This window comes from Monodon monoceros, unplaced genomic scaffold (genome assembly GCF_005190385.1).
Source record: "Monodon monoceros isolate NGI ecotype Baffin Bay Population unplaced genomic scaffold, NGI_Narwhal_1 Super_Scaffold_6, whole genome shotgun sequence".
Lineage (NCBI taxonomy): Eukaryota > Metazoa > Chordata > Mammalia > Artiodactyla > Monodontidae > Monodon > Monodon monoceros.
The window spans coordinates 39,409,929-39,431,683 of record NW_021703783.1 but is presented as its reverse complement, the minus strand read 5'-3'; the positions used below and the strand labels follow the sequence as shown (position 1 = coordinate 39,431,683).

The 21,755-nt window shown below is 44.1% G+C and overlaps 1 protein-coding gene across 7 annotated transcripts in view; it reads right to left on the bottom strand.

The window, feature by feature from the left end:
- SLC4A8 (solute carrier family 4 member 8) overlaps positions 1 to 21,755 on the bottom strand; it is a 79,253-nt gene that overhangs the window by 23,352 nt on the left and 34,146 nt on the right. For all 7 annotated transcript variants that reach the window (XM_029206655.1, XM_029206654.1, XM_029206657.1 and 4 more), the window contains 7 exons: positions 21,444 to 21,531; positions 20,328 to 20,474; positions 19,389 to 19,489; positions 13,169 to 13,343; positions 12,426 to 12,559; positions 11,393 to 11,638; positions 580 to 685 (listed from right to left, as the gene is read on the bottom strand). In XM_029206655.1, coding sequence (XP_029062488.1) covers positions 580 to 685; positions 11,393 to 11,638; positions 12,426 to 12,559; positions 13,169 to 13,343; positions 19,389 to 19,489; positions 20,328 to 20,474; positions 21,444 to 21,531 — 997 coding nt within the window. The remainder of the gene's footprint in view (positions 1 to 579; positions 686 to 11,392; positions 11,639 to 12,425; positions 12,560 to 13,168; positions 13,344 to 19,388; positions 19,490 to 20,327; positions 20,475 to 21,443; positions 21,532 to 21,755) is intronic.

Sequence of the window (21,755 nt, the reverse complement as noted above, 5' to 3'; positions counted from 1 at the left end):
AGGCATTCCGGGTGATGAAAGGCAGGCAGGAGGGAGGAAACAGCTGCTGGGTCCACCAGCACTGTCATCCCACGGTTGCTGGGGAGCTCAGGCTGCCTGCAGCATCTACTTGCCCTCCATGTAGTTGTGGGGCTCTTGCTTGCAGGTAGGGTGACTACTTAGAGTCCTAACTAAAACACTTTTGTAAAGGAAACCAAACTGTCTCAAGAAAACACGAGGTTCTAGGAGGGCCCTAGTAACCTGTATTATTTCTATTACAGAGGACTTCCAAACTTGAATGTTCTTCGAGCCCCACAAAACCTGGATGTGGCCCCCTACCCTCTCTGATTTCATCCGCCCACATCCTGAGTGCAGGGTCACCGGGTGGGATCGTGTGGGAGAGAAGAGAGAGGTAGTCCTCCTTTCCCTTTATGCAGAGAGAATTTTGAAGGGGAAAGGAAAGTCAGCATGAATAGTTTTAAAAAAGCTTTATTTCTGTAAATGCCAGAGCTTGCTGAAGGGCTACCCCACTCCTACCTAGAAGGTCCCCTTAAACCTGGTGGTCACAAGGCTGAGCCGCCTGGCAGCGCCCAGACTTACGCTAACAGTCAGGTTGGCCCAGTGGACTTCTGTTGTCACGATGTTGTGGTCCTTCCAGTACTGTAAGGTGTGATTGTTTGGGTTCTCTGGGAGAGTACACCTGCAGCTGAGGGGAGAAGAAAAAAGATTCCTAAGGGAAGTAGGCAAGTATTCAATTAAATATTTCTAGTCATGACAGGGCTACAGGCACTGCCAAAGTCCACATTATTTCTCCTTTGCCCACTCCAGATCCCTGAGGTTGGTCCTATTCATTGAGACCCAACCACACCCTGATTTTGCAGTCAATCATTACTAAAACTGGGCTCAAATCGGCATGTGGGTCTTGGGTTAAATTGTGCTGACAACCAAGTTTGGCATCTGATGTGGTAGTTTCCTTGCTTAGTTTCTATCTCTTAGGCTCTTCCTATGAAATTCGCTCTACATAGCAAGGAGGACCGGATACGCCGTTCAGCTCTCAACAGCGTCCCCAAGCCTAAGTATCTTGCTCCTTAAACCTGCATCACATTCTTGCTCTAAAAATCAGAGCCTCTTGGAATTATGACAGAAGCTACATTATCCCTGGTAATATCCCACTATCTTGACCATTCCCTGGCTTCCCCCGGCCTCGTCTTGCATCCAAACCAGAGCAGAGCAGACCTGTCCCACTGGCCACCATGTTGCTTCCTAGTCTCAGCATGCTTCACTCCTGAACTGCCTCCCAGTATACTCAACTGATACAGCCATTCCCACCAACTTTGTTTCATCTCTGATTTTAATCAGCATGCCTTCTAAGGATATAGCATCACAGAATTAAAATTCAAAAAGATCTCAATAGGTAATAACAGTAGGAGGAAATCAACAAAATGAAAATAGGGAAAGCCATAAAGTCCTACATTTAGGTATAAAAAAATCAATTCCAGACTTGGAAACAACAAAGATGTCCTTCAGTAGGTGAATGGATGTACTGTAGTACATCTAGACAACGGACTATTACTCAGTGCAAAAAAGAAATGAGCTATCAAGCCATGGAAAGACACAGAAGACCTTTAAGTGCGTATTACGAAGAGCATGAAGCCAATCTGAAAAGCCTACGTACTGGTTCATCACAACTATATGACATTGTGGAAAAGGCAAAACTATGGAGTAAAAAGATCAGTGGTTGCCAGGGGTTGGGGTGATGGGGAGGGATAAATATGAAGAGCACAGAGGATTTTTAGGGCAGGGAAACTATTCTGTAGGACACTATAGTGGCAGATATGTCATTACACATTTGTCAAAATCCACAGAATGTACAATGCCAAGAGTGAACCCTAATGTAAACTCTGGACTTTGGGTAATTATGATGTGTCACCGACTGCAACAAACATGCCACTCTGGTGAGGGATGTTGATAGTGGGGGAGGCTGTGCGTGTGTGCGCAGTGGGTGTGTGGGAACTCTGTACTTTCGGCTCAATTCTGCTGTGATTCTAAAACTTGCTCTTAAAAGATTAAGTCTATTTAGGGACTTGCCCGGTGGCGCAGTGATTAAGAATCCGCCTGCCAATGCAGGGCACACGGGTTCGAGCCCTGGTCTGGGAAGATCCCACATGCCGCGGAGCAACTAAGCCTGTGCGTCACAACTACTGAGCCTGTGCTCTAGAGCCCACGGGCCACAGCTACTGAAGCCCGTGCACCTAGAGCCCGTGCTCTGCAACAAGAGAAGCCACCCCAATGAGAAACCTGCGCACCGCAAAGAAGAGTAGCCCCTGCTCGCCACAACTAGAGAAAGCCCACACTCAGCAATTAAGACCCAACGCAGCGAGGAGGAGCTTCAAGATGGCGGAAGAGTAAACCGCGGAGATCACCTTCCTCCCCACAGATACATGAGAAATCCATCTACACGTGGAACTGCTCCTATAGAACACCCACTGAACGCTGGCAGAAGACCTCAGACCTCCCAAAAGGCAAGAAACCCCCCACGTACCTGGGTAGGGCAAAATAAACAAGAAAAAACAGAGACAAAAGAATAGAGACGGACTTGCCCCTCTGGGAGGGAGCTGTGAAGGAGGAAAGGTCTCCACACACTAGAAGCCCCTTCGCGGGCGGAGACTGCGGGTGGCGGAGGGGGGAAGCTTCGAAGCTGCGGAGGAGAGCGCAGCCACAGGGGTGCGGAGGGCAAAGCAGAGAGATTCCCTCACAGAGGATCGGTGCGACCAGCACTCACCAGCCCGAGAGGCTTGTCTACTCACCCGCCGGGGCGGGCAGGGGCTGGGAGCTGAGGCTCGGGCTTCGGTCGGAGCGCAGGGAGAGGACTGGGGTTGGCGGCGTGAACACAGCCTGAAGGGGGCTAGTGCGCCACAGCTAGCCGGGATGGAGTCCGGGGAAAAGTCTGGAGCTGCCAAAGAGGCAAGAGACTTTTTCTTCCCTCTTTGTTTCCTGGTGCGCGAGGAGAGGGTAGATTAAGAGCGCCGCTTAAAGGAGGTCCAGAGACGCGCGCGAGCCGCGGCTAACAGCGCAGACCCCAGAGGCGGGCATGAGACGCTAAGGCTGCTGCTGCCGCCACCAAGAAGCCTGTGTGCGAGCACAGGTCACTATCCACACCTCCCTCCCGGAAGCCTGTGCAGCCCGCCATTGCCAGGGTCCCGGGATCCAGGGACAACTTCCCCGGAAGAACGCACGGCGCGCCTCAGGCTGCTGCAACGTCATGCCGGCCTCTGCCGCTGCAGGCCCAATCCGCATGCGCACCCCTCCCTCCCTCCGGCTTGAGTGAGCCAGAGGCCCCGAGTCAGCTGCTCCTTTAACCCCGTCCCGTCTGAGCGAAGAAGCAGACGCCCTCAGGCGACCTACATGCAGAGGCGGGGCCAAATCCAAAGCTGAACCCCAGCAGCTGTGCGAGCAAAGGAGAGAAAGGGAAATCTCTCCCAGCAGCCTGAGGAGCAGCGGATTAAATCTCCACAGTCAACTTGATGTACCCTGCATCAGTGGAATACCTGAATAGACAACAAATCATCCCAAATTGAGGAGGTGGACTTTGGGAGCAACGATATATATTTTTTCCCCCATTTTCTCTTTTTGTGAGTGTATATGCGTATGCTTCTGTGTGTGATTTTGTCTGTACAGCTTTGCTTTTACCATTTGTCCTAGGGTTCTGTCTGGCCATTTTTTTGTTTGTTTTTGTTTTTAGTATAGTTTTCAATGCTTGTTATCATTGGTGAATTTGTTTTTTGGTTTGGTTCTTTTTCTTTCTTTTTTTTTTTAATTACTTAAAAAAATTTTTTTAATAATTATTTTTTGGTTTTTATTTTAATAACTCTTTATTTTATCTTTTTCTTTCTTTCTTTTCTCCCTTTTATTCTGAGCTGTGTGTATGAAAGGCTCTTGGTGCTCTGGCTAGGCGTCAGGGCTGTGCCTCTGAGGTGGGAGAGCCAAGTTCAGGACATTGGTCCACCAGAGACCTCCCAGCTCCATGTAATATCAAACGGCACAAATCTCCCAGAGATCTCCATCTCAATGCCAAGATCCAGCTCCACTCAACGGCCAGCAAGCTACAGTGCTGGACACCCTATGCCAAACAACTAGCAAGACAGGAACACAACCCCACCCATTAGCAGAGAGGCTGCCTAAAATCATAATAAGGTCACAGACACCCCAAAACACACCATCAGACGTGGACCTGCCCAGCAGAAAGACAAGATCCAGCCTCATCCACCAGAACACATGCACTAGTCCCCTCCACCAGGAAGCCTACACAACCCACTGAACTAACCTTAGCCACTGGGGGCAGACACCAAAAACAAGGGGAACTATGAACCTGCAGCCTGCGAAAAGGAGACCCCAAACATAGTAAGTTAAGCAAATTGAGAAGACAGAGAAACACACAGCAGATGAAGGAGCAAGGTAAAAACCCACCAGACCTAACAAATGAAGAGGAAATAGGCAGTCTCCCTGAAAAAGAATTCAGAAAAATGATGGTAAAGGTGATCCAAAATCTTGGAAATAGAATGGAGAAAATACAAGGAATGTTTAACAAGGACCTAGAAGAACTAAAGAGCAAACAAACAGTGATGAACAACACAATAAATGAAATTAAAAATTCTCTAGAAGGGATCAATAGCAGAATAACTGAGGCAGAAGAACGGATAAGTGACCTGGAAGATAAAATAGTGGAAATAACTACTGCAGAGCAGAATAAAGAAAAAAGAATGAAAAGAATTGAGGACAGTCTCAGAGACCACTGGGACAATATTAAACGCACCAACATTCAAATTATAGGAGTCCCAGAAGAAGAAGAGAAAAAGAAAGGGACTGAGAAAATATTTGAAGAGATTATAGTTGAAAACTTCCCTAATATGGGAAAGGAAATAGTTAGTCAAGTCCAGGAAGCACAGAGAGTCCCATACAGGATAAATCCAAGGAGAAACATGCCAAGACACATATTAATCAAACTATCGAAAATTAAATACAAAGAAAACATATTAAAAGCAGCAAGGGAAAAACAACACATAACACATAAGGGAATCCCCATAAGGTTATCCCCATAAGGTTAACAGCTGAACTTTCAGCAGAAACTCTGCAAGCCAGAAGGGAGTGGCAGGATATATTTAAAGTGATGAAAGGGAAAAACTTACAACCAAGATTACTCTATCCAGCAAAGATTTCATTCAGATTTGATGGAGAAATTAAAACCTTTACAGACAAGCAAAAGCTAAGAGAATTCAGCACCAGCTTTCAAACAAATGCTAAAGGAACTTCTCTAGGCAGGAAACACAACAGAAGGAAAACACCTACAATAACAAACCCAAAACAATTAAGAAAATGGTAATAGGAACATACTTATCGATAATTACCTTAAATGTAAATGGATTAAATGCTCCAACCAAAAGACACAGACTGGCTGAATGGATACAAAAACAAGACCCGTATATATGCTGTCTACAAGAGACCCACTTCAGACCTAGAGACACATACAGACTGAAAGTGAGGGGATGGAACAAGATATTCCATGCAAACGGAAATCAAAAGAAAGCTGGGGTAGCAATTCTCATATCAGACAAAATAGACTTTAAAACAAAGACTATTACAAGAGACAAAGAAGGATACTACATAATGATCAAGGGAGGATCAATCCAAGAAGAAGATGTAACAATTGTAAATATTTATGCACCCAACATAGGAGCACCTCAGTACATAAGGCAAATACTAACAGCCATAAAAGGGGAAATTGACAGTAACACAATCATAACAGGGGACTTTAACAACCCACTTTCACCAATGGGCAGATCATCCAAAATGAAAATAAATAAGGAAACACAAGCTTTAAATGATACATTAAACAAGATGGACTTAATTGATATTTATAGGACATTCCATCCAAAAACAACAGAATACACTTTCTTCTCAAGTGCTCATGGAACATTCTCCAGGATAGATCATATCTTGGGTCACAAATCAAGCCTTGGTAAATTTAAGAAAATTGAAATTGTATCAAGTATCTTTTCCGACCACAACACTATGAGACTAGATATCGATTACAGGAAAAAAATCTGTAAAAAATACAAACACATGGAGGCTAAACAATACACTACTTAATAACGAAAACATCACTGAAGAAATCAAAGAGGAAATCAAAAAATACCTAGAAACAAATGACAATGAAAACACGACAACCCAAAACCTATGGGATGCAGCAAAAGCAGTTTTAAGAGGGAAGTTTATAGCAATACAATCCTACCTTAAGAAACAAGAAACATCTCAAATAAAAAACCTAACCTTACACCTAAAGCAATTAGAGAAAAAAGAACAAAAAAAAACCCAAAGTTAGCAGAAGGAAAGAAATCATGAAGATCAGATCAGAAATAAATGAAAAAGAAATGAAGGAAATGATAGCAAAGATCAATAAAATTAAAAGCTGGTTCTTTGAGACGATAAACAAAATTGATAAACCATTAGCCAGATTCATCAAGAAAAAAAGGGAGAAGACTCAAATCAATAGAATTAGAAATGAGAAAGGGGAAGTAACAACTAACACTGCAGAAATACAAAGGATCATGAGAGATTACTGCAAGCAACTATATGCCAATAAAATGGACAACCTGGAAGAAATGGACAAATTCTTAGAAAAGCACAACCTTCCAAGACAGAACCAGGAAGAAATAGAAAATATAAACAGACCAATCACAAGCACTGAAATTGAAACTGTGATTGAAAATCTTCCAACAAACAAAAGCCCAGGACCAGATGGCTTCACAGGAGAATTCTATCTAACATTTAGAGGAAAGCTAATACCTATCCTTCTCAAACTCTTCCAAAATACAGCAGAGGGAGGAACACTCCCAAACCCATTCTACAAGGCCACCATCACCCTGATACCAAAACCAGACAAAGATGTCACAAAAAAAGAAAACTACAGGGCAATATCACTGATGAACATAGATGCAAAAATCCTCAACAAAATACTATCAAACAGAATCCAACAGCACATTAAAAGGATCATACACCATGATCAAGTGGGGTTTATCCCAGGAATGCAAGGATTCTTCAATATATGCAAATCAATCGATGTGATACACCATATTAACAAATTGAAGGAGAAAAACCATATCATCATCTCAATAGATGCAGAGAAAGCTTGCGACAAAATTCAACACCCATTTACGATAAAAACCCTCCAGAAAGTAGGCATAGAGGGAACGTACCTCAACATAATAAAGGCCATATATGACAGGCCCACAGCCAACATTATCCTCAATGGTGAAAAACTGAAACCATTTCCACTAAGATCAGGAACAAGACAAGGTTGCCCACTCTCACCACCATTATTCAACATAGTTTTGGAATTTTTTGCCACAGCAATCAGAGAAGAAAAAGAAAAGGAATCCAAATAGGAAAAGAAGAAGTAACGCTGTCAGTGTTTGCAGATGACATGATACTATACATAGAGAATCTTAAAGATGCTACCAGAAAACTACTAGAGCTAATCAATGAAATTGGTAAAGTAGCAGGATACAAAATTAACACACAGAAATCTCTTGCACTTCTATACACTAATGATGAAAAATCTGAAAGTGAAATTAAGAAAACACTCCCAGGGGCTTCCCTGGTGGCGCAGTGGTTGGGAGTCTGCCTGCCGATGCAGGGGACACAGGTTCATGCCCCGGTCCAGGAGGATCCCACGTGCCGCGGAGCGGCTGGGCCCATGAGCCATGGCCGCTGGGCCTGCGCGCCCGGAGCCTGTGCTCTGCAATGGGAGAGGCCACAGCAGTGAGAGGCCCGTGTACCGCAAAAAAAAAAAAAAGAAGAAAAGAAAACACTCCCATTTACCATTGCAACAAAAAGAATAAAATACCTAGGAATAAACCTAAGGAGACAAATGACCTGTATGCAGAAAATTATAAGACACTGATGAAAGAAATTAAAGATGATACAAATAGATGGAGAGCTATACCATGTTCTTGGATTGGAAGAATCAACATTGTGAAAATGACTATAGTACCCAAAGCAATCTACAGATTCAATGCAATCCCTATCAAACTACCACTGGCATTTTTCACAGAACTAGAACAAAAAATTTCACAATTTCTATGGAAACACAAAAGACCCCGAATAGCCAAAGCAACCTTGAGAAAGAAAAACAGAGCTGGGGGAATCAGGCTCCCAGACTTCAGACTATACTACAAAGCTACAGTAATCAAGACAGTATGGTACTGGCACAAAAACAGAAATATAGATCAATGGAACAGGATAGAAAGCCCAGAGGTAAACGTATGCACATATGGTCACCTTATCTTTGATAAAGGAGGCAAGAATATACAGTGGAGAAAAGGCAGCCTCTTCAATAACTGGTGCTGGGAAAACTGGACAGGTACATGTAAAAGTATGAAATTAGAACACTCCCTAACACCCTGCACAAAAATAAACTCGAAATGGATTAAAGAGAGCTTCCCTGGTGGCACAGTGGTTAAGAGTCCGCCTGCCGATGCAGGGGACACGGTTTCGTGCCCCGGTCCAGGAAGATCCCGCATGCTGCAGAGCAGCTGGGCCCATGAGCCATGGCCACTGAGGCTGTGCGTCCGGAGCCTGTGCTCCGCAATGGGAGAGGCCACAGCAGTGAGAGGCCCGCGTACCAAAAAAAAAAAAAAAAAAAAAAAATGGATTAAAGACCTAAATGTAAGGCCAGACACTATCAAACTCTTAGAGGAAAACATAGGCAGAACACTCTATGACATAAATCACAGCAAGATCCTTTTTGACCCACCTCCTAGAAAAATGGAAATAAAAACAAAAATAAACAAATGGGACCTAATGAAACTTCAAAGCTTTTGCACAGCCAAGGAAACCATAAACAAGACGAAAAGACAACCCTCAGAATGGGAGAAAATTTTTGCAAATGAAGCGACAGACAAAGGATTAATCTCCAAAATTTACAAGCAGCTCATGCAGCTCAATTTCAAAAAAACAAACAACCCAATCCAAAAATGGGCAGAAGACCTAAATAGACATTTCTCGAAAGAAGATATACAGACTGCCAACAAACACATGAAAGGATGCTCAACATCACTAATCATTAGAGAAATGCAAATCAAAACTACAGTGAGGTATCACCTCACACTGGTCAGAATGGCCATCATCAAAAATCTACAAACAATAAATGCTGGAGAGGGTATGGAGAGAAGGGAACCCTCATACACTGTTGGTGGGAATGTAAATTGATACAGCCACTATGGAGAACAGTATGGAGGTTCCTTAAAACCTAAAAATAGAACTACCATACGACCCAGCAATCCCACTACTGGGCATATATACCCTGAGAAAACCATAATTCAAAAAGAGTCATGTACTACAATGTTCATTGCAGCTCTATTTACAACATCCAGGACTTGGAAGCAACCTAAGTGTCCATCAACAGATGACTGGATAAAGAAGATGTGGCACATATATACAATGGAATATTACTCAGCCATAAAAAGAAACGAAATTGAGTTATTTATAGTGAGGTGGATGGACCTAGAGTCTGTCATACAGAGTGAAGCAAGTCAGAAAGAGAAAAACAAATACCATATGCTAACACATATATATGGAATCTTAAAAAAAAAAAAATGGTCATGAAGAACCTAGGGGCAAGACGGGTATAAAGACGCAGACCTACTAGAGAATGGACTTGAGGACTCCGGGAGGGGGGAGGGTAAGCCGGGACAAAGTGAGAGAGTGGTAGTGTATATATGGACATATATACACTACCAAATGTAAAATAGATAGCTAGTGGGAAGCAGTCGCGTAGCACAGGGAGAGCAGCTCAGTGCTTTGTGACCAGCTAGAAGGGTGGGATAGGGAGTGAGACTCAAGAGCAAGGAGATATGGGGATATATGTATATGTATAACTGATTCACTTTGTTATAAAGCAGAAACTAACACATCACTATAAAGCAATTATACTCCAATAAAAATGTTAAAAAAAAAAACCCCAATGCTGCCTAAATAAATAAATTTATTATTTTTTTAAATTAAGTCTATTTAAAAAATCAGTTCCACACATATTAACATAAAATCACTTGAAGAGTTGGGGAGTTCTAGCTTCATATCAACTCTATATGAATCGACAGTGGAATGCAATGGAAATGTAAGAAAAATACCATCTTGAGCTTTATTAACAAAGAACTACAGTATCCAGATTCAAAGTCTACTCAGTCCAGAGCTGGTCACTTTTGTCTGTCTTCTCCCACTAGAATATAGCCTCATGAGGGTAGATCCTTTGTCTGTCATGTTCACCGTTATGTTTCCAGAGCCTAAACAGTGCCTGGCACATAGTAGGTGCTCAACAAATATTTGTTAAATGAATGATTAAAAAAGGTCAAAGAATAAACCTTACTCCAATGCCAATGGGCAATCCAGAACTCTAATGCCAATGAGCAATCCACTAGCTTCAAAGATTATACTCCCTAATGGTGATTATTCTGTAATAAAATCATTTTTAAATTCTAATGCATGTTTTATGAGTCCTGATTTTTAAAGGGTGAATGAAAGGATAGCTAGAATCTAGAAAAGTGTATCTGTGGCTGGCTGGCAGGCACTTCCATGCAGTGTGCCTTCTGCTCAGGCAGTTTCAGATTGACATTGTTCACTTCACAACCAGACCTTCCACATCAGAATGGTACAGCCAGAAGGAGGGAACTTGATGTTCAAAGCTAAAGAATGAGGAGAATTCTACTTAGTCATAATTTGGAGAAGACTATTCCCGAGAAGAAATGTTTATAGGACCAGACTCTCCTAGAGGGTTGGAAACACAGCCAAATACTATGTCCCTTTTCCAACTGATCCAAACCATACTGAATAACCGAAGAAAATACAATCTCTTGAGTTGAAATCTAGGTAAATAAGTAGATTTCTAGATCTTTAGCATACAGAGTAAGAGACCTGTGGATCTGTAAGGAATTATTAATATTCTCTACCTAATAATGCCTAAGAGTAGCCTATATATACTTAGAGAGATCTTGATGTGGTCCAAGGCCTCACAAGTCCTTGCAAAAGAAGTTCTTCCCAACAACTAACTTGAATTCTCCCTGCTACATTTGCAGCCTACTTTTGTCTTAATGCCTGGACCCAAAAGACATGTTCTGGAAAGCATTTCTCAAGTCCCCTCTGAGGTTCACTCTTAATCCATCTTCCCCATCATCACTTTTGACTATTCTCCTCTGGCAGGGCCCCAGGTCTCCACGTCATGTCTGAGCTCTGTTTCCCAGAGGGCCAAGACACTTCCTTAACAGAAGCTACAAGTACTGCCTGGCACACTACCTCAGCCATTATACTCAGGTCCTTCACTTTATTTTTTTAAGAAAGAAGAAGCCGAAAGCATACTTACTAATACAGGCTAAGGTGGTCCAGCTGACTGTGCATGTGGATGGGGTAGGTCTCTGCCAGGTGAATCAGCTTTTCTATTGCTTCATAGATGAAAATAATGCAAATCAGGGAGGCAAACGCTTCTTCAGTGAAGCGGGTAATGTAGCAGACAAGGGAACTGGCGTCAGTTGCCACAAGGACAATACACAGGAAGGCGGTCCACAGTCCGATACAAGCTCGCAGGGAGAGGTATGAAAGAGCATAGTCTCTGAAACAAAACCAAAGTTCATCAAAAATCAGGGGTGGATGGCATTACATTCTGACCCATTGCATTGGAGGCAAAGGGTCAGAAACGTGGTTAGTTCATCTCTTATTATCACTTCCAGTACTGCAACCCAGTTTGTCCCTAATTCTGACTGCACTTCACTCCTGAAGGCTGCCCTGGGATGGTGTGACAAAGATTTGCTTCATAGGTGGTATTTGCCACAGCAAGGACAGAGACAGTGGAGGAGGTGGAAACTGTCCGCCACACACTTCTGCCATCACTGCCCGACGTGATTAAGATCCTATTCTTGCAGTTAAGAAAAAAGAGCTGGCCCTTGTGGACATACTGTATAGCACAGGGAACTCTACCTAATGCACTGTGGTAACCTAAATGGGAAGGAAGTCCAAAAGGGAGCGGATATCTGTATGCGTATGGCTGATTCATTTTGTTGTGCAGTGAAGGCTAACACAACAGTGTAAAGCAACCCTACTCCAATAAAAATTCATAAAATTTTAAAAAATTGACTGGAAATGGAAATGGAGGAGTTTGGATTAGCTAGGGAAGGTGCTTTTAAAGATAAAAAGTCAAGACTTCAATAGTGGTTGAAGGACATTAATAAAGCTCTTTAAGGCCAAGAGATCTGCTATTTTAGGTATGGTCCTACCTGGGGGCAGGGCAACAGACCAAACAATGCTCTTTGTCTACTTATACTCACCTAGGACCCTGACATTCAATCCTAACAGCACACCAACATATCCAGATAGAGTTTTCAGAAAACCAAATGTCTTACTTGCAGAATTTGAACAAAATCTTTTCAAACACAAGCACTGGCCCAGTACTTCCAAGGATGGTGAGAGCCTGTCCGGCAAACAAGGAATAGGCAATCCCAGTCATGGAGGCTCCAAACAAGGATTCAATTGCACTCTGAGAGGGGAAGAAAAGATTATCCCTGAGTCCACAGCCCATCTGCAGTGAGCGATGCAGGCTTATGTTCAGCCCCAACTCAGCTCTCCGGTGTGCCTGACAAGCCATTTGCTTGTATTTCGTCTTAGCAAGAGTGATGTGTACACAGTCTAATCCTCCTGTAAATGGATACCACTTTGATAATTCAGGTGCCCAAATCCATCCACATATGATTCCTTAACTAAGTCCTGTTCTGCATGACTCAATTCAGTATTTATAAATATACATAGAAAAGCACAATGATACCATTCACACTATGGGCTGTCATACAGAGTCACCTTAAATCTTATGTGCATATGACATTGATATATCATTTTCCATCCTTGGAGCAATGGGCAATGCAACTGGGCAATCAGTTACTGAAATTGATATTCAAGCAGAAGAGGGTCTGTTCTAAAGGGAGAGCCGTGCTGCTGGCTGGCATGAGGTCAGAAGACCACAGTAATTCAGTAGGAAGAATCCAATCTCCTCAGTCCTCGCCCAGGGAATTTTCCCCCCCAGTGGACTTGGCTGCCATCATAAAATTTTTACTCTTGTTTGGGACCATTAGAAGTGGTTAAAAGTTCTTACTATGCGCCCCTCAGTGGCTTCTCCGAGCAATCCCCCAAAGGTGATGACAGGTGACATGCAGGCACAGTACAGGAACAGAAAGGAGGCCAAACACTGTAAGCTGAGTGCATCCCGGTAGTCGCTCCAGTACCAGGGGGCCTTCCGCTTGATGTCCAGCACCAAGCCCCCAAACAGCCTGCGGAAACATGGCAGACAGGCCTCTAACGCAGTCCCTCTCCCAGGAAAGCGTGTCAACAGCACACATCTGAAAGCACTTCAGATGTGCTCTGAATTGGGAGGTAATATTTTGGCTTCAAAGTGACCCCAAGTTCAAGAGATCTCTCTGGGGCCAGCACAGATTCTATCTGCAACCAAGGGCATGGGTTCGAATGATTATCCCAAGCATAAAAGGAATTAATTTGGGTGTGCATATTACCCATTCAGTAAAAAGTTCCCAAAATTCAACATGAAATTAAGTATTAGCTTCAAACTTCAAGTTCTGAGATGTTAGGAAGAAAGTTTCAAAAGCATCAGGGTATTAAAATTGTTAGTTTTATTATACATTTTCTAGATAAAAAGCCCCTATCACATGCACTTTCTTACTCTGAACAACTACCCACCTTACTCTTGAGAAATTAGCATAATAATTCATTCATGCAGTTGACAAGTAGTAGCAGATACGTCATGCCAGGCACTGTGCCAGGTATTGGAGATGCAGCAGTAGCAAGGCAAACACAGCCCTTCTCTCTAGGACCAACAGTCTAGTGCAGGGGACAGGCAGTGTTGTGAGGGAGCAAATGGCAGCAAAGAACAGGGACGGGCATTGCAGTGGGGACTGGAGAATGAACCAGGAGTTAGCCAGATGAGGCAGCGGGGCTGGCACGGATGACACCTAGGGATGAGAGCACATGGCGGGCTCAAGGTGCTGAAAGAGTTATGGCTGGATAAGACAGTGTGAGGGGCAAATACCAATAGACAAAGCTGGAGATGCTGGAAAAGCTGGGTCACAAAGGCCTTGTAAAAAAGGAATTAGAACTTGATCCCAGGGAAGCAGCATAAGTAAGCAGGCATTCTGGAAGGATCACTCTGATGGGGGTGTAATGAGTGGAACGTAGGGCAAGACAGGAGGCTGTGGATTGGAAAGAGGAGAAGTGTGTGTATTCAAGGGCTAATCAGGAGGCAGAATTAACAGGACTTGGTGGCAGGACCTCAGGACCCCTCTCCACTTCCCAAGCATGAGACAGATCAAGAGCAAGGTGTCCTACACCAAGGAGGAGGAGTATTCCCAGACTGGGGCACTTTTGCTAAGAGTGGAATCGCTGCACCAGGGTAAAAGCTGTTAGGTGAGTAACAAAGAGAGCCATTCAGCGTTCTACAGGACAAATTACCTAGTTTCTTCTACACATGAATGACATAGGAAGAAAAAGGAGGAGAGCTGTTACAGAATGGGAACATAAAAACCAAATGCAAACCTCCATTGGATCCTATGTCAAACAAATGAACTCTAAAAAGATGTCGCTAAGACAGCCACAAAAAGGTGAATGTGGACTGAGCATGAGACAATTTAAAGAATTATTGTTAATTTTGTTAGATTTCACAATGGCATGATAGCTGTTTTTCAAAATGTCCTTATCGGACAGGGATACCTGCTCAAGTAGTTACAGGGGAAATGACATGCTACTGGTGATGTGGTTTAAAATAATCTAGAAAACAAAAACAAAACAATTAAGTGGGGGAGAAATAGATGAAACAAGATTGGCAAAATGTTGATAACTATTGATGGTCACGTGGGGGGGTCATTACACTGTCCTCTCTTCTTGTTTATGTTTGAAATTTTCTATAATAAAAAACTAAAAAAACAAAAACAAAAAACCGAGCTACTCTCTCATAAAAGGAGGCTTGGCTAGCTCTTTCTTTCTCTTTGCCTTGTGTCACACAAGGCCTGGGACCTGTATGCCCAGGGAGAAGGCCCAGGCAGCTCTCTTTGTCCATTCAAAAGCTCCCTCTCTCATCTAGCAGGTGGACACAGGGCACATGCTGTTCTATTTGACCCACTTGCTCTTTTCCTCTGGTTTGAGGGGCACAGTTGGGATTCATCCTTCTTCACCTTACAGCAGTAACATCACAATCTGGGTCTGGGTTTAGGGGAGAAAGGCAAAGCCAGCCTTGTGACCTGCTTTGGTTTTAGCCTGTCTAGCAAACCTGAGGTAAGAAGCCATCCATAGGGTCTAACCTAGAGCATAAGAGTTCCGCCTCAGGGTTTGGGACCAAGGTTACAGTCTGTAATAAAATGTCACTTGGTCCTGCTTTCTCCTCTGAGTGGATAGCCCCTCAAGGACCTTACGGGCAACCGTGATTAGTCTGGGGCAAGATTCAAGTGTTTCTAGGTCCTCAGCCAACATAGCATCTTTAGTACCGTGTGAATATCACCTCCCAATCACCAATGACCTTCCTCTGAAGGGTATTATTCTGGGAGAATTACCTTCTACAGTAATGAGCCTCACCCTATGATGCTGCCATGATTGGTCCTCCTGGATGTGGGAGGCTCATTATTCAGGGAGGAGTGTCTGTGAGTAATGGGCGAAAGATTTATGTGAAACGGACTGAAGAGAAGCCACAGAAAGGAAGGACATCTGTCTGCCTAGTGATTGAAAGGGGAGAGAAAAGATCTGAGGCTCCTATTGATGGTATAAATTAACAAAATGATTTCCGGATACTGTTTATGGCGTCAGCCTCATCCCTCACTCACGCAGACCGTAACAGCACATCTAGCACAGATAGTAATCAGACATGGATGCTTCCCTCCACATTTGGGACTCCCTTTCCCTTTCAACACTACCCTTGGTGTTCAAGTTTGGGGGGGGGATGGGCAGGAGGCACACAGGGATATGAATTTAAGCTTGATGCAAGAAAGGACTTACCCGTGTAGAGGGTCCCTAGGCTCTGGTGCACTGACTTAGGAAGCCCTCTCAGGAGGGCTTTAGGGACAGGCCAGCCATCCATTTGTCTGCTGTGCTTTGGAAGAAACCTGTTTGAAGTGTGGGGGGCGATCATCGAGATAGCAGCTCCTGATTCTTCTCTTTCATCAACCCTTCCCAAATGTGGCCTCCCCAGTGAGGTACACAAATCTACCTTGGAAAACCCCTTTGCAGAGTATCCTCTCTGCCATGAAGCTTCTGGCCTAGGAACACTCTAGTCAGACTTTCCTCTTCGTTCTATACGGGAATGCCTTGGCATCATGGCCTATGTCAACATCAGGGAGGCCCAAGACACTGTCTCAGCCCTGGCTTGGCAGGTCAGATCATACACAACTCAGACCGTTCTCAACTTTGCCTCCTTTCCCATCTTCTTAGAGCCTACACTACCGCATCTTAAATACCTCTCCATCCGACAAGGATGGCACCCCCAGGTTGTGCCCCACCTCAAAGAAACACAGCTAAAGGTATGAAGAATTATAAAGCCCAGGCTAATGCATTTTTACTCGGTGAAGTCCAGGAAGGTCCAGAAAATTCTAGGATGTCCACCTGCAGGGGAAGGTTCACGTTCACCCCTACGTAATTTGAGATTGGGAAAAGAGCCAGAGCTGGCAGGAACTATGATCCCCAATATGAGCATTAGGTCACCTGGACTAAAAGGCTACAAGGGGAGGAAGGTCTTGTGTCTTGAGGACTGAGGAAAACTTCACCGGAGCTCAGGAAGAGGCAGCATCTCCCACAGTAAGCCGAGTGAGGCTCTGAGTCCAGATGACCCTTCCTTTCAGCTTTGTCAGTTCCAGCAGCTCCTCACTCAACATTATGGGAGAACTTCCTCAAACCCCATTTGAGTTTGTGAGTAAAGGTACCTGGGGCTGCTGATTAAGTGTATGTCGGTCCTGGCTCTACGGGATTTTCTTTTGGGATGATAGGCACCATTTCCAAGATTCTATAACTGTTGAGATCCAATCTAATGAGCTCCCAAACCCCCATGTGGAATTGATTATAAGTGACTGCCCACCTAATTTATTCTCCTCTTTCTGACACCAAAAGAAAGATGAGATCTCACCTCTGCATGGATTATGTGTTTGGAGGAAAGCTGTTGGCTTTACAGTCAAAAGGATAAATCATAACTCTGAAATTCTATCAAATCCAAACCCAAGACCCTTCCCTTAAAAAACACCACCTTGGGCTTCCCTGGTGGCGCAGTGGTTGAGTGTCCGCCTGCCGATGCAGGGGACGCGGGTTCGGGCCCCGGTCCGGGAGGATCCCACATGCCGTGGAGCGGCTGGGCCCATGAGCCATGGCCGCTGAGCCTGCGCGTCCGGGGCCTGTGCTCCGCAACGGGAGAGGCCACAACAGTGAGAGGTCCGCGTACCGCAAAAAAAAAAACAAAAAGAAACCCACCACCTTGGGACTTCCCTGGTGGTGCAGTGGTTAAGAATCCGCCTGCCAATGCAGGGGACACGGGTTCGAGCCCTGGTCCGGGAAGATCCCACATGCCGCGAAGCAACTAAGCCCGTGCGCCACAACTACTGAGCCTGTGCTCTAGAGCCTGCGAACCACAACTACTGAAGCCCTCGCACCTAGAGACCGTGCTCCGCAACAAGAGAAGCCACCGCAGTGAGAGGCCTGCGCACTGCAACGAAGAGTAGCCCCCGCTCGCCGCAAGTAGAGAAAGCCCACACGCAGCAATGAAGACCCAACGCAGCCAAAAATAAATAAATAAAATTTAAAAAACACCACTTCATCTAAGACAGTCTCAATCCTGGAAACTATTCTAAAGACAGATGCTTCCTTCGAACTGCTTCTCAATACCAGGCCTCCCCACCCAATTCGGACCTCTTCCAACTGTAAAGAAAATGTGAAACTTACTCTTGGAGCTTGCTCCCTCTTTTCAGTGACCCCTTCCATCTAAAGGCTCCTCCTTTCCTCCGGTGATCCCTCCCCAGAGCCCAGTTATCCTTCCCTGCCCTCTAATACATTCCTTCAACCAGATGCATACTCCCCATCAGGACACTGCTGGTTAAGTGCCATTCTCTCCTGATTCTCAGTCTCCTCTCCTTTCTCTCCCTGAATTTCCAAGAATGCAAAACTAAATCGCTCTCCACAATTAAAAAAAAAAAACAACCTTGAGTTTCCATTAGGCAGGGCACTGAGGATAGGGAAATAAGGAAAGCAACTTCAAGTAAGGAGGAAAAAATAAGGTGAAAGCAATAGAATAGAGGACAGTAAAAGCTCCTTTCCATCATCTGAGTCCTGTCCTGAGAATCTCCGCCCAACAGATCCTTCTTAGACATAAGCACAACTTACAGAGCCAGAGCCATAGACTGAACCTTCTCCCACGATCTGGGGGACACCTCTGGATGCCACTCCAACCCAAAATACCATCCTCTTCTACTGCCTCCCTACCTGGAATATAAAGCCTCCCAGCCTGGGGACCTGCTGTCCTCACCTACCATAGAGAACCTCCTCCTTGGACATCTGTCCTAAAATCTGGGCCCAAAAGAGTAGGTTGCCTATTCTGAGACACACACCTAAAATAGTACCTGTTTCCCTACCTCAAGGGGTTTCTTAACTTAACCATTCAATATTTATCCATACCTTGTCCATTCATGCTACAGAACAGACATCATTCTAAAAGCATTCATTCACTCATTCATTCATTCACCAGATATTAATTGAGTGCCTACTCTGTGCAGGGCACTGTGCTGGGTGCTAGGAATATAATGGGGTCCCTGCCCTTATGGAGCAAACATTCTGGAAGGAAAGACATCAAATCAATAAATAGTAATAAAGTATGATCAGGACTATAACAGGTGGCTGGGGGGAGGGTGGCAGGTGGGCAAGGGACAGAGCTCAAAGCTGGGACACCACCTAGCAGGAACACCTAACCTCCTCTAAAGAGGGTCCTGCAAGGCTCTCCAAAGGAAGTGACACCTAAGCTGCGTCAAAGGATAAGAAGCAGTCAGCCAGGAAATGAGGAAGGGGACAAGTGTTCAAATCAGAGGGAACGTGTTCTGTCTCACCTCCTGGGGCAAGGCCAGGAGGGGAGACAGAACACGTGAGGTGGTTTGAGAAATTTGAATGAATGAATATAATATTTGATATATTTGTAATACTTATAGTCAGTGGTTCCATTTGAAAAGTCATTCCCAGCCAATGAAGATACTACAGAGAAGAAGGCTGGAAATAAAGAGGATGCCTCATTCCTTTATACAACTTCTGTCCGGTAAGCAGTATCAGCTGTGAAACATTCCAGAACTTACCGCCCAGTGCGTTGAAGTTCTGGCCCGCTGTGGCCCCCATGTGGTTCCGGTTCTATGTGGCAAACATTTCCATTTGGAACTCCAGGCATTTTCCTTTTCTCCTTTTAACAGAAGACCGCAAAATTAACAAACTCAGCCCTGTATTCTGTCTTTCCCGCTGGGGGCGGGGGGTGGGGGTGGGGTGGGGGTTGGTGATGAGAAAATCCAAAAGCAGCCCCCAAATAGCCAATTGTTTGTTATAGCTTTCAAATGCATTTACTGATTTGGAGCAGTTTACTGACTTTCCTGAAAAAAAAAAAAAAAAAAAATTTCTCCTCCTCTCTGCCAATACCTAACTCTGTCTCACCCAGAGACAGAAAAGTGGAGGCTTTGGCATCAGATGTGACCTAAGTTCAAATTTCAAATCTGTGTGTAATCTCTACCTTAAAACCTTGAAGATAGTTTTTTTGTTCCTCATTTGTAAAACAAAGAACACCAATACCTATATGGAGATGTTACTGGGAGGTTGAATTAGCATATGTAAAGCACTTGGCCTGGGGACTAGTGTACAGTAGAAGTTCCCTTCCATCTTTAACCTCTCAAAAAAAGTGTGAGGGACTCTATTTGCTCTCTCTATACAACTACCTCTTTTCATTTACTGGCTTCATTCATGATATGCTCCCAAGAAATGTCCTCTCCTCTCCTCTCTGCCATTCTACATCAGTCCTTCAAAAGTTGGCTTAAAATTCATCCCAGGGTAATCCTGACTGACCCCATCACACCTGAGCCAATCTATGTTACTGGATATTCATATTTTATTACTGTTCTGACATGCTAGGTGGCCAGAAACAGAACCACATCTCAACTTATTTAGCATACACCCTCACGGTCTTTGCTTTGTCCATGGTGTGCACTCAGTAAGCGATACTAAGCCACCACTGGCTCATGTGCATACATTACCTGGGAAGGGACGTTTTTGGGCGGCTCAATTCTAATGGAGGGGTCCCACTCCCCTGGAGGCAGCACCGTCACCTGGTCTAGGAACTCGTCAATCCCCGCCAGGAGATCGTCCCGCTCTTTTGCCTTATATGCCACATCATGAAAAATCTACAGAGAAGAAGAATGTCCTCAGGAAAACTAAAAGTCACTTTACTTAAAACAATTACCAATGGAGATGGTGAAAGATGAATAAAACCTCTTGATTTTTATCTCTGTCATGGGGATCTGAAATGTAGATAACCTTAGCACTTAGAGAAGTGCAAGGATAAAACAATAAAAAAAAGAATCTAAAGATGAGATGAGTCAAAAAGAACTAAATATATGTCTATTAGTATAGAAAGAGATAAGATGACTCAAAAGTTTTATAATTCTGTTATCTCCTCAAAGAATGGAACAAAAGCCAAGATGCATGAGGAATTTTCCTGATCATAATGGGTAGAAAAAACTGGATGGAATTCCTAAGGTTCCTCATATGGCTCCAATATGCCTCCAAACCAAAGACAGCTGATAAAACACAGCCCATGCCCCTCTGCCTGCTAAGACAGATGCCTTTTCAAGGCCTTACTTTGCAACTTACCTGAGCAGCACAGTCCTCAGCAGGGATGCAGTGGGGTTTCAGGACCACGGCAGCCAAAGCGTCTAGTCACCCTGGTACATTCACATGACAGTGCCCGAGAGCATCCCCCTGACCTTTATACTAACTGGTCTCATTTACGTGAAATGGGGGTGAGGTTTCTTTATGTAAATAGCTTGGATGTATTTAATTAACCATCTTCTAGATCTAGAAAGTTAAGTCAGCCTTAATATCTTTCTCTCTAGGTATCCTACTTGGCAAAAATAATTTTCCCAGAGAAAGATTTCTCTGCATCCTTGATTATCCAAAAAGCGAGAGATGACAGAGGAAGAAAAATCCCCCAGAGGGCTTGGTCCTCAGAGACGTGACCTGTACTGCTTTCCAGCAAACATCACGATTATAATTATTTTATCCCCAATGACTAGCACAATGCCTGGCACAGAGTAAACGCTCAATAAACATTTACAAGACGAATGCATGAAAAGCAGAAGTGGTGTGCGTACCTCATCTGTCATGATGGTGGCCATGGATCTGCCAATCTCATGGTACTGCTGACCTTTCCCTACTGGACCCAGTAGGATAAACAAAAATCTGGCAACACACAAAAAGGATTAAATTATGTAAGTAAATATAAAGAAGTGGCATCTTTCCTCTCTAAACAGCAGAACATTTCTCTTTCCTATCAAACAGAAATCATCACAGTACCTTCAATAAAAGGAGACAGACTAATGACGAAGCAATATGAGTAGCCTTGACCTAATAGCTCCACTGTAGGCATTGGAGCTAAGCCACCTGTACAACTCATTCAATAATGT